Source organism: Eurypyga helias, unplaced genomic scaffold (genome assembly GCF_000690775.1).
Source record: "Eurypyga helias isolate BGI_N326 unplaced genomic scaffold, ASM69077v1 scaffold20570, whole genome shotgun sequence".
NCBI lineage: Eukaryota > Metazoa > Chordata > Aves > Eurypygiformes > Eurypygidae > Eurypyga > Eurypyga helias.
The window spans coordinates 42846-55464 of record NW_010224051.1 but is presented as its reverse complement, the minus strand read 5'-3'; the positions used below and the strand labels follow the sequence as shown (position 1 = coordinate 55464).

The window sequence follows — 12619 nt, the reverse complement described above, 5'->3', positions numbered from 1 at the left end:
TATCTGAATGAGGAAATATACACCACAGAACATTAAACCATTTATATTATATATATGTATATATATACTTCTTTTAAACTAATGACTTTAATGCCAAAACTTTGCTGAACCAAGAAAAATATGGGTTTAATGTTCTCTGCTCATTTTTTTTTCTTCTTTAAAAAAAATACAACCCAAAAAAAAAAAAAGGGAAACTTATTAGTATGTAATGTTTGAGTCTATCCCATTTATACACAACATTGTAAACATATATAATCTATATTACATGTGCTTCATTTCTGCCTGGGTGTGTATTTTTTTTTTCTTTAAACCTTTTTTTTTTTAATCACTAGAACACCACAAAAAACCAAAACAGAACCAAACCAAAAACCAAACCGAAACAAATAATAACAAAACCAAACAAAACCGAACAAAGAACACAAGTTACAGGTTATTTAACATCTTTCTGTCAAAGGGTCCCTTCCCCAGTCGTCTGGGGGCAGAGTGGTCAACAACACAGTCCAAAGGAGGGCTCACGAGCCATCCGCGATGCAAAGCCAGCTCCAGGGAACGGGTGGATGGGGAATACTGGTTTTAAAAAAGGGGGCTTCACAACAAAGGGTTTGGTTTTGCCCGCTGCAGATGCTGAAGGAGGTCTCAACATGTGGGACCCAGGAGCCGAGGCTCCACACTGCTCCTGTATCCTCGAGTCCATGTCTGGAGTCTCTGCGCGTGTACGGGGTTTTTTTTTTCTCTTTAAATTTTAAAACGTCTCTTTCTTTTTTTTTTTTTGTTGCTGTCGTTCTTCTCCCCCCTGGCGTGATGTGATGAGCTGAGCCGAGTAGCTGGGTCCCGCCCTCCCGCTGGGTCCTTCATAAGTAGATGCGCCGAAGGTCTCCGGGAGACGTGATGGTGTTGCACTGGGGACAGAGCTTCTTGGCACCCTGCAAGCAGGCAAAGGAGACAACAGCGTGAGAGAGGGATGGAGGACAACCCACACGGCCCTGCCCTTGGCCCGGGATCCTGGGGGGGGAGCAGCGCTGGAGCTGGGGCAGCAAGGCCACCCCCTTCCCCTGCAGGCAGGGCCGTACCCTCCCGACAGCGGGCACAAGCTGCGAGAAGGGAGCCTCAACGCCTCTTGCCTGTCCCTCCAGCTCCTCGCTCCACTCCAGCCCTCGGCACGAGCAACACGTGCCGTTTTCAGCCAGGGTGACCAAACCAGCCTGTGGTGTCAGACCCTTCCTTTCAGGGCATCGCGCCTGGGGACTGCCCTGGCTCTGCTGTGAAAAGCCCAGAGCTGCTGGCACGAAGGAAACCCCTGTCCTGCCTCCAGCCCCCAGCGATGCTGCAGAGATGAGCATGTCCTGCCAAGGTGAGCCAAAACCAGCAAACTGCGATGTGAGCTGGGGCGAGGTAATGGGCGGCCAAAACAAACGCTACGTGAAATAAAACAAGGGCTGATGTGCCATCTATCACCGAGCCTGACAGCGAGAGGGTGTTAATAAGCCTCAGAATCGGGGTCAACCCAAGCCGGTCATCATTAGATTGGCAGATGTGACAGACAGTTGATGGGAAAAATGACAGAAGGATGGCTCTCGCTGGGAGGCAGCCTCCTGTCTACTGCACCGGGAGCGCAGGAAACTGGGATGCCCCGGCTACACTGACCGCAGCCTCAGCACGACCTCCCGTCGCACAGAACTGAGCACAGGCTCTGCCTGAGCACCCCGAGTTTTGCTTGTTGCTGTTAGATGGGCCCTCACAGAAGCCAGCGGCCAGCGCTCAGCGTGACAAGCGAGCCGACGGGGATGCGACGGGCTGTGCGAGAGCCCGCTGGCTTGCGCAGGGCTTGCTGGCAGAACCGAAGCTGTTTGGCGCGGCGACGCTGCTGCTCTCCCTCAGCAGGGCTCGTTGAGAACCTGCAGCAGCGAGCACAGCAGTGGCACAGACCAGGTGGCACGGCAGGACCGTAACCTGCCGTGCTGCTTTGGTACCGCTGCCTGCACGTGGGTACAGCCCTCGCAGAAGAGCTGGCCCTGCTGCTTACAAAAGGTAAGCGTCCTTAGAGAAGGTCCTCTCTGCTCCGTGTCAACACCTGCAGGGAGAGGACATGGGTTTTCTTCCCTGGAAGCTCCCAGGACTAAGGAGAACCTGGAGGAGGGAGTCTCAGGTACAGAGAATGTACGTAGGTGCAGTATTCACAGGGATGGTGGTGGGAGTCATGCCTGCTCTGCAGTCCAGAGTACTACCGAAAAGCCCGCCCCGACCAGCCTCAAACCAGCCTCCTCCTGCTCCCAGTGCACATTATTCCTGTAGACACGGACTTTGCATGCTCACTGTTCCCTGAGCTTTGGAATTCGGAGCCACAAGGCTCCTGTTTGATTTCCCTTGCCGCTCGTGGCTGAGCTGCTGCCCCAGCACATGTGGGAACCACGGGCGCTTGCACCTGATGCCTAAACCAGCCACACACAACGGTCTGTGGGACTAGAGTGGAATGAGATACGTACGGACACCCAAGACACCTGAGCATCACCCTCGGGATGAGTGACAGATTGGCAGCGGCTCAGAGCACTGGTAGGCTGGATGGTGAATCCAGCTCTGGTGCTGATCCCTGCGGGCACGTCCGTCTCGCTGCCTGGGACCCACCTCATCCCCTCTCTGGCCGTTAAGGTTGGCAGTGCTCTAGGGCAGGGACCATGCACTGGTCTGCACTGGGTGGACTCAGCACACTGGCTTCTGGGAAGTGCTATCACAAACCACAGCTGGAAGGAAAGGCTTAAAACCCTGATGGAATCGAGGAGTGAGCGCACTGGAGTGCAACAGAGCCTGCTTATAACACGCCTTTCCCCTTGTGCTGAAGACCAGAGCTTTGGGTCTCCAGCATCAGAAAAGGGCAAGCTCCAACCGTGCATGTCCCAGTAAAAGCTTCCTGCAGCAGCTGCAACAGGTAGGAGAGAAAAATCTAAACATCTGCCCCTTCTGCCACCTTTAAAGCCATTGTGGGCCAGGTGACATAGCAGCATGGTCAAGGACAGGCTCACTAATTGGGATGCAAATGCCATGAAACAGCCTGTTTCAACCACGTCCCTGCTCAGGCCTGCATCGCCATGCAGCTCCCTAGTCCTCAGCAGCGCCCGTTGGATCTGGCTGGTCCCTTGGCGTCGGCTCTGCAGCTGCAGGATGCAAAGGATGGGCACAGCATATGGGCAAGTGGCAAAAAAGCATCCAACTGAGTACCTGGAGGATCTGGATGATGCATCATGGAGAGGTCCCTTCTGCAAGACCAGTCCCCTGACCCACCAAATGCCTCAGCCTGCCTTCCATCTGGGGCGAAGGATGAAGGACCGTGCGTGCTGCCACCTAAACCCATGTCCCTCTACTCCTCAGTGCTCCCTGCCATGCTGATCGGCATTTCAGCACTTGCTTTCTTCTAGCTCTGCTGAAGCTGGAATGCAATTCAGGTATGCAATGCCTTCACTCCACAGGGAAAGGGAACTACCAGACCCCAGGATCTCTGCCATGCACTTATATTTGGGGCATCCACTCTCCCCACCTAAGGCCGAAAGCTGCACATGGGACAGCCAGGGCACAGTTTTCGACCATGCCAGAAGGCAGACCCCAACCACACGTAGCTTAACTCATTTTCTGCACAAGAGACGCGATCGTGGATTCCTTCCGGGCAGCGGTGGATGTTGCTCTGCCTGCACGTGGGGAGGGCAGTTCACCTCGAGCTCCGATGCCCGGGTGCGTTGGAGGGAACAACGGCATCTCGGAGACCTTTGGCAGCTAGGCCCGAACGCTGCATGGGCTGACGGCGCAGGGCACGCCGGGCCTGGGTCTCTGGGTCTCCCTAGTACTTAGGTTTGGTATTAAACAGCTCAAGCTAAAATAATGACTTTGGACCCTTGGGGAAGCCTTTTTCTCTCTCTTTTTTTAAAATTTTAAATAAAACTGTCATCCTCTGCACACATCACCATGTGTGTCAAATTCAGAACTAAGTCCTGATGTTTTTCCTTTTTAGATTGAAATTGCTTAGAACCTTGTTCCTTACATCTGACTTTTCGGTGTAGGTGTACAACATTTATTGGCACCAGCATTTAAGCTCTCCTCTCTTGTAGAGAGGCACATGAGCTTGTACACACACACATGCTGGCATAGGCACAATGAAAAAGCGTTTGCTTCCCCACTGCTCACCTGCCAGCTGGGGTTACTAAACTTTTCCCTTGAAATAAAAATGCTGTGGAATAATAAGTCCCACCTGTCGGCCATTTCTTTCTTTCTTTTTTTTCCAGGTCCTTCTGCTCCTTTCATCATAGCTTCATGGAAAAGCCTTGATGTGTTATAGCTGCGTGTGCTAGAGTAAAGGCCACCTCAGCTTTTCCATTATAAACCCCAGTTTGGAGGGGTTTATAAAACTCTGCTGCAAGAAGTTTGCTCCAGGGCTGTTACAAAGCAAAGAAAAGGGGCTGGAACCAGGATGGAGTTTATTTTTTCTCCTCCTTTCTTAATTAAAATTTGGCAAGTGATTGATCCACAATACAGGCTAATCACTTGGGGTAGTGGTTTGAAAAATACATTAACGAGAGCCGAGATGTTGAGAAGTCGTTAGGGCTCACATGGTGCCAGGAAGGATTGGAGTATTTTGTCTTAAAGTTGCCTCTTAAAAAAAAAAAAATGGCGTGACGACTGCTATAAATTGGCTAAAGCAAGAAAACTCAAAAGGAAGGATTTAGGAACTTCCTGCTGTCCTGTGGGTCTAAAAATGGGGACCATTTCCAAGCAGAATATGCTACCAGGCACAGAGAAGAAGGACACGCACAGAGGGCTACTTCACCTACACAGTGCTACCATCAAACCTGGGCTTAAAGCTTGCCTATTTTCTAGGAAGGCAGAGAGATGACAGAAGGGACACAAACCAAGAGCCAGCTTCTGCCAGGAGAGGAACGGAACTCCAACATCCAATTCCCAACCAAGGTGACGGCCCCCTCTCCCCACACCTGCACGTGAAGCGGCAGCTTCTTCTCTGCAAGCGCCAACTCTTGGCAAGTCAGCTGTTCCCCACTGCTGTTGTGGGGATCCTCCAATTGTCAGGGATCAAAGCAATCAGGAGGGCATCCTTTTTCAGAGAGCCTCCTCAAACACCAACTGAAACACGTTAGTAAGTAACTGGGCTACCTCATGGCAGAGAGGGACATTGTGAAGGATGGAGCCCAGCATCCTCCACGCAGCTGCGACTCAGGAGGTCCCTGTGTTGCTGGAAGCACTAAGGAATCAGCCAGAAGGATTGCTCTGTACCTGCGCTGCCCACATGGGAAATATGGATTATAGCCTAGGAAAAGCGACAAGGCTAACAACGTAGTAGTATAATCTACCAAAGATATAAATGTGTCAGCTGTAGAGCATACATATCCACTATTGGATCCCCTGGAAGCATATTCTGTGATGAAGAAGGCTTTTTAGAAGTGATTTTTTTCCTGCTCTTGCAGTTGTCATTTTCAAATAAGCCCAAGACAGAAAAATACAAGCCTGGGATCAGCAAATACACATAGGAAATGCTGGATCTGGCTGTACGGGCGATGGGGGAATCTCAGCAAACTCCACCTGCTCAAATAAACCTGCCCTCTTTCAGCTCTGCACCCACCAACAGCTCCGTCTCTGGCAAACAACAGCCTGACTTCACTTACTTCCTAAGGAAGGATACCAAGGTTTAGGGACCACAGAACCACAGCTTAGAGGGATGTCAAGAAATCACCGACCCATTCCCCCAGCCAGATCACCTCAACCCGAATTACTGCTGATGGACACGCATCAAACCTGTTCTCCCAAACCTCCAAGGATGGAAGCTCCAAACCTCCCCAGCAAAGCACTGCAGCCGACTGCCAATCTCTAGTGGAACGGTCTAGTCGAAGGTGTCCCTGCCCATGGCAGGGGGGCTGGAACTAGGTGGTCTTTAAGGTCCCTTCCAACTCAAACCATTCTGTGACTCTATGATTCTACTGTCAAAGCACTCTTCCCAGGAGAAGGAAAACGTGACTCGAGCCCACCCGTAGCAGTAGGGTCCCTCTGGGTTAGTGGGGAAGGACAGAGACGGGGCAGACAAACCTCTTCCCAAGGGAGATTCTCCCCCCATCACCCAGCGACGCAGGGCTGCAGCCCACCAACCGTCTGAGGACGGATACCTGCTGTGAGGACGGTTGACGTTCAGGGCTGTGAACCCCACGTCCTGCTGCCCAGGCTAACCCTCCCGCCTGCTACACCGTCTCCCCTCCTGACCCCACGTCCTGCTGCCCAGGCTAAGCCTGCTACACCGTCTCCCCTCCTCTCTTGGAGGAACCTGCATGTGTTTTCAGGGGTTTCCAAAAGGCATCCCTGGGAAGTCGCTCCAGTGTCCCAGGGCATGCAGGATGGATGAATGAAAAATGTCACTGCGCCGAGTGCCCCAGACAACCAGAGAGCAGGGGTCAGCGAGCTCGTTGGTGTGGTTTGACACAGCAGTACAAAGGCAGCAGGTAAACCCAGCTGACAAAGCAACTAATATGATTTCCTGGGAAACTAGGTATGATCACACGGCATCAAGCAACACATTCCTGCATCCCTTCTCCCTGCTGTGCCTATAACCACAGAGCTGCCCGCGGCATACAGCACAACTTCGGCCCCTGGACCGCAGCCCTTGGGCAAAGCGGTTCTGCTCACAGAGCAAGCGGAAGGAGAGAAAAACATCCACTCATCACGTCCTGATGCTGGTTAAGGACGGTGCCTCCCTTCCTCCATGGCCACCCTGAGAAGGACCGTCTAACTGAGCAGCTTCTACTGGCGCCGTGACGCTGTCTAACTCAGAGAGCACCACAATCTTGGTTTCTTCAGCCATCTCCAAGGTCCCTTTCTGCGACCCCATCCTTGCCTTCATGTTAATCCAACACAGCAACAGGAGACAGAGATGGAGTCTGCTCCGGCGGATGGTTCGCCCCCAGAACTTGGAGCTGGTTGGATGCACTGAGCTCTAGAATAACGGTACATAAGCTAGAGGGCCCGGCAGCCATTTGCTGAGTTACTGCTTAAAAATGTCTCGCCTCTCCCTTAGCAACAGAACAGTTATAATTTGGAACTGGACATCAAGAGCCAAAAGTCCAAAAATGGTATTTTCAGAAAGTGTCAACGCTTTAAAGGCGCAATCCTTATCAGTGCCCTAGACACCGTGGAAGTCGGAGGATGCTAGAGATGCTCAGATCACTCTAGCATCGTATTCTAGAAAACGTTCAAACCTTACACCTTTTAAAAAACGCTTCACCTCCTCTGGTCCACAGACAGACAGAAGCACTAGATCCCGTCTTCAATACCCTGCAGAGGTTCAGAAGTGCTCCCAGGCACTCTGGGCCTTCATTTCCAAGGCCTTGTTCAATACACAGTCCTCCCTCTCTCACACAAACACACTCTGATTCAATACTGGGTCTCAGCTGGGCATATAAACCACAGGCGCACAGGAGAAAGGGGACTTTTCAGCAGCAGGGATGGCAGATCTCCAGAATGTTCAAACGGGGCCGGAAGCCTGACACAACCCACCCGCCCCAACTCCTATTAACTCCAACAAATTGTTTATTGCACAACAGAAGAAAAATGTCGTTGCCCCTCTCTCCCCACCCCCAGCCAAGTCTTTCCATGTGTGCTGCACGCGCAGGCTCCCTCCTCCCGGCCCCGCTGGGGAGCCAGCTTTATACCCAGGGAAAGGTAACAGCGGCGATTATTACACACACTATCCCACAGCTCCTCGCTTGTTAAAAAAAAACAAGAGTCTCTTTTGTGCCCGAAATAAAAGGAGATACCTTAATTAGAACAATGCAGGTTGGTGAGCATTAAACACTGAGCCCAGCTGCTGTATGCCATTAAATTCATAAAAAAGGAGGGGGGAAGGAGGGCAGTCTTAACGAGATTACACACATTGACTTTGATCAAGACACAAAAGCACCAAGGCGTTCCAGGGTTTTTATTGCTGTCTTCGGGCTACATTTTAATGGTTACATTAGAAACATGCGAACACAGGCTGGGAGATTTTTTTTTGAGATGGGAGAGGGAGTGCAAGCATGCCTTGTGAAAAGGCCTGGTTTAATAAATTGGGGGCTGCAGGGAGAGGCTGGGACTGGGGAACACATGAGTTGCCACTTATTAATTGCTTCCCCTATGCAAGTGCCAAGTCCTAATACGAAGTCTTGCTGGACTATTCCCATCCCGCCTGCCTGGTTGGCAGAGGAGCCATGTGCGGACAGCACGCAGCCAGCTCCATCCCCACCTTCCTCATGGATCCCTAGAGGATAGACGGCTCCCTCTCTGCAAGGGTAAACACTAACCCCCGAGCACCTGGAGTGGGATTGCCCAGTCCCTATGAGCCACCGTGACCGCTGCACATGAAACAAAGGGCCTGACTGAAGTTGAACTAAGCTGCTGCCGAGCCTGAGAACAGCCTGAAACCAGTGGCACAGATTTAGAAGATGACCTGAAGCTGCTGGGAAGAGGAGAGGACAATGAAAAAGAAATTGGTGGTTCACCCTCTGCTGTCGCACCGCTGAAGGACAAGATTGCTCCTCACTCAGCAAAGGAGGCAGAGCACACATTCCCCCAAACCTCTCACAGCTACGTACCCACATATGTGTCTTTTATAACACGCTGCTAAAATGTTTACAAAAGCTTGTATAATATAAATAGTGTTGGGGTGTAGCTGAAGAGCTGTAAAATACAGCCCAAGGGATAGCCAAGTTATTGAGTTGCTATTAGTACTCAAGCCCACAGGCACTTCACCGTCCTGCTAACTTTTCTTGGACAAGACTTTTAAAAGGCAGGATTTAAAGGAGCATGATCGGCTTAATCGTAATTCCAAGCGCACAACGTGTTCTATAAAGTAGATTTGGTAATGCTTTACAGGAACAGCTTTTAGGAGTGGCATTCCCTTCCATTTTTTGCAACCTCACACTGGATCATCTTGCTAGCAAGAGAATTAGAAAGCACAACTGACTATTTTCCACTCCCCAACCTGAATAAAATGAAAGCTTGAAAATCAGATGCACAGGGGAAATGAAAGGCTGATTATAAAGCCCCTAGTTTTAGCAAAGGAAAGGCAAACACCTTTTCTAGTAACACCTTAAATTTTAACCTGATGTCCTTTAATACATGCATAAATTACTACTGTATCGGGTCACCTATTCAGTGTTCAAGGTAGTCCCCCATCTCCCAGACAGACTGGCATACGCTTGAAAACGGCACAGCGCTAGTTCAAATACTCTGAAAAATACAGATTCCTATTCATCAAAGCTCCCTTCCATATCATCTATCCCGAAGATGATTCCCTTTGCTTCAGGGGAATATTAGGTTTCTCAGAAGCTACCCATCCCATGAATCTCAGTGGATCTGGCCTCCACTCTCACAGCTTCACCTCCTCGCATGGATGCCCCACAGGAAATTACTGTAAGGGGAGGTTGTCCCCAGCACGAGCAATGGCTGTCCCCATGGCAGCTGTGGAGCAAGCACGGGGCAGGACTGCACTTCAGTCATGACGACTCAAAGGAAACTCCCTCGAGTCAAAGCTAGAGCGGGGTGTTAAACAGCAAGGCGTGGGGAGTCTGCAGGCACAGCACTCACACTGTGTAAATAAAGCAAAGAGCACCTTTCCCATGGTGATTTAAATAAAGGATCCCAGAAGAGAGGAAAAAGTCTCTAAGTCAACAAGAAAGTAGCCAAGAGCCTCACCAGAGTCCGCAGCCAGCATTCTTCACAGTGCACATGCCAGCACTGAATGGAAGTCAGGGGCATTGTGTAGGAGTCCTGAGGAGAAGAAGCAAACAGGTTATTTCCACCGCAGGGACCTAGTGAGTCTTCACTCCCACCTCCCCAGCCCCACCTTTACTTGAGGGTAACACCGCCTTGCATCTTGGATTAAAAGGAAAGAGCTTGTGCAATATGTGGTTTTGTAACGTTTGTGTAGCAGAGGCAGAAAGACCCCCACAGTCCATTTTTCCGGCTTCCCAGAACTCCTGTTGGAAGCCCGTAATCCACTCAAGTGGTGACCTGGCTCAGCAGAGTTATCTCAAGAGCATCTGAAGTTGCCGTGGCCACCTGCCATTCTTCCCATCAGAAAGGTCAGCAGATCATATAAAAAGCAGCGACAGGGTAAGATTAACCCTTATCGCAACTCCTCGCTCTGCAGGAACAGCTTAACTGCATCCCAAGAACACTGCTGCTATTTCAACAGGCACGCTCTCTCTTGAGTGTTTTCTATCATTGCTAATATTTGCAGGAAGCTGTCATCCCTTCTGTGGGATGAGGGACGGGGAGCGCACCCCCATACCCACAAGCTGTGAGCTGGGAGAGAGCGCGATGCATCAAGCTGAAGTTGCAGAGGCAGCCTTTCGCCGGGCAGAATTTTCTCCCACTATCATGAGAATAAAAACCTGGCAGGAGATGCAAAGCTCTGCAGGCTCACACCATCAGAGGGAGCTGCTGCCCTTCCTTAAGAAGGCCACAGCATCCCCACAGAGCCAGCCGGACATCGACAACTTTTAAATGCTCCGGCAACATTCCCGTTTCCAAATGTTACGGTGGGTCTCAGGTCACCGATTCTGCTCTCTCCTGTGTATGTAAAACTGCAGATGCAGGAAGAGGATGCCGAGTTTTTTATAGGAAGGCTGAAAGTCTTCCGAAGTTGGGTTTTTCTTGCCCCTGACACGGACGGACTGCTACAAGTACCAGTGGAACAATGCAATGCATGCAGAATTTCAACTGCTAGAAGGGCCTAGCCCCTTCACCTGGAAGGGCTAATTGGCGTACAGGGACAAAAATGAGTTCCCCCACTCCACCCAAAAAAAGGAGAAAAGCTTCTCCCCTCCACGGCAAAGGTACCGAGACATTTCTGATTCATTACCACAAGTGGAGGGCTACTCACCATGCAAATGAGACATTTATAGCGGTCCCCACGGGAAAGCTGCCTTTCTAACTCACGGACACGAGCCTTTAACGCTTCAAATGTTGTCACTGCGGAGTCTTCTGTAATTCTGCAAAAGATGATGGAGGTGAGCATCGCTGAGCACAGGAGACTGTTAAGAGTCTGGGGAAAAAAGGATCCCACAACAGGTACCGTGCAGGAAATGGCAACATTCGAACTAATACATCCAGCCTAGGGTGAAGAAGAATTCCGGAAAAGCCCGGTGTCAATTCTTTGAGGTGTCCTACTAAACATTTCCAAACACACCACAACAGAACACAATGGGGCTGCCAACTCCATACCAAGCAAGTTTCCACAAGACACTGACAGTTAAGAATAATTTCATTTTTTTGTTTGTTCCTTGTTTTCTGCCTCTTTCTTTGTCTCCCTTAAGACCAAATGCTTTGGCCAAAGTTCTGTACGTTGCTCTAAAGCTGGTGAGGTAACTTTCTGTGGGCAACAGAGCTGCTCTTCCCCTTAGAGAATGGAGGTCTGTGCTGGCCATCCACCTCATGAAACACAAAATCAGCTCATTACACAGGATCTACACACTTTCATATTAAAGAAACGCTTAGCTTTTTGGGTTCCAATACTGACAAAAAGGAGAAACCAGAAGCAACGGACACTGTGCCAACAGGGAGGCTATAAAAGCAGCTTTACAGTCTCTGCTTTCCCATTTCCTAGGGTCATTTCTGATAGGCAGCATTATCTCTTTTGTCACAGAGGCGCTGTGCTGAGGGCAGGCAAGTGTTCTGCGGGGCTGGTGAAAAGAGCAACTTGCCAACCTAAAAGCAAGGGCAGACAGCAATGCTTAGCAAATGAGATGCAGGGAGCATTACAGACAAGGTTGTGTCACTCTAGCATGCTGCAAAATCCGATTTCTACACAGTGCAGACACAGGGAGGGGCCCTCAAGCATTCCCCAGAAAAGGTTTAGAGTGTTGCATTGACGTTAAGGCTTTCAATCTTGCCAAAAAACCAAAACCAAAGAGCAATGTTCACGTATGTCAGTGAATTTCAGGCATGTCCAAGCAGACTCTACTGCAGCTCAGTAGAACCTGCAGAGTATTTCACCACCAGAAGCTGCATCGATCACAACATAACCCACAGTGCACCTACGTGTTCTACCTTTCTAGAGGATGATTCGTCAACAGGTAGCTAAAACACGGGTCTAGTGGAATTACTACAGCTGATAAAGCATGCTGCAATCTCAGCTCCCCCCTGCACACACACGCTCGCTCCTTTGTTCATTAGTCACTTGTCGCTGGCACACAGGGAGGGACCGGAGGTATCTCCCACCAGGTGATTCTGCTGGCTCTTCCCAAGGCTCTGGAAACAGAGCGAGTTGAAAAGATCTTAAGTGATTTTTCTAATTATGACACTTCAGAAGAAACCGGAGCTGCAGGAGCACGTATGGGCAAGTAGCAGCGTTAGAGAGCTCCTCCAGCTTCACTCCTACCTTTGTGCAGATCAGACGCGCTCTGCACGAGCTAACCGAGGAGAGACCTTCGTCAGAGGGAGATTCATTGCAACTGACAGTTGCTGGGAAATGGTAACAATTTCAAAACTGCAAAAAAAGGCAAAGAAATACACGTTCCGTGATAGCCTAGTGGGCGAGGACTGCCTGGGGATGGGGACACTGTGCATTCAAGTCTTGGCATCAATAAATATCCTTTGG

At 50.3% G+C, this 12619-nt stretch overlaps 1 protein-coding gene across 2 annotated transcripts in view; it reads right to left on the bottom strand.

The window, feature by feature from the left end:
- Positions 1-288: 288 nt before the first annotated feature.
- The window catches only part of RNF220 (ring finger protein 220), a 47276-nt gene continuing 34945 nt past the window's right edge, over positions 289-12619 (bottom strand). For both annotated transcript variants that reach the window (XM_010160285.1, XM_010160292.1), the window contains exons 7-9: positions 10904-11012; positions 9712-9786; positions 289-923 (exon numbers count right to left, since the gene is read on the bottom strand). In XM_010160285.1, the coding sequence (XP_010158587.1) occupies positions 852-923; positions 9712-9786; positions 10904-11012 (256 nt within the window). In that variant the 3' untranslated portion in view covers positions 289-851. The remainder of the gene's footprint in view (positions 924-9711; positions 9787-10903; positions 11013-12619) is intronic.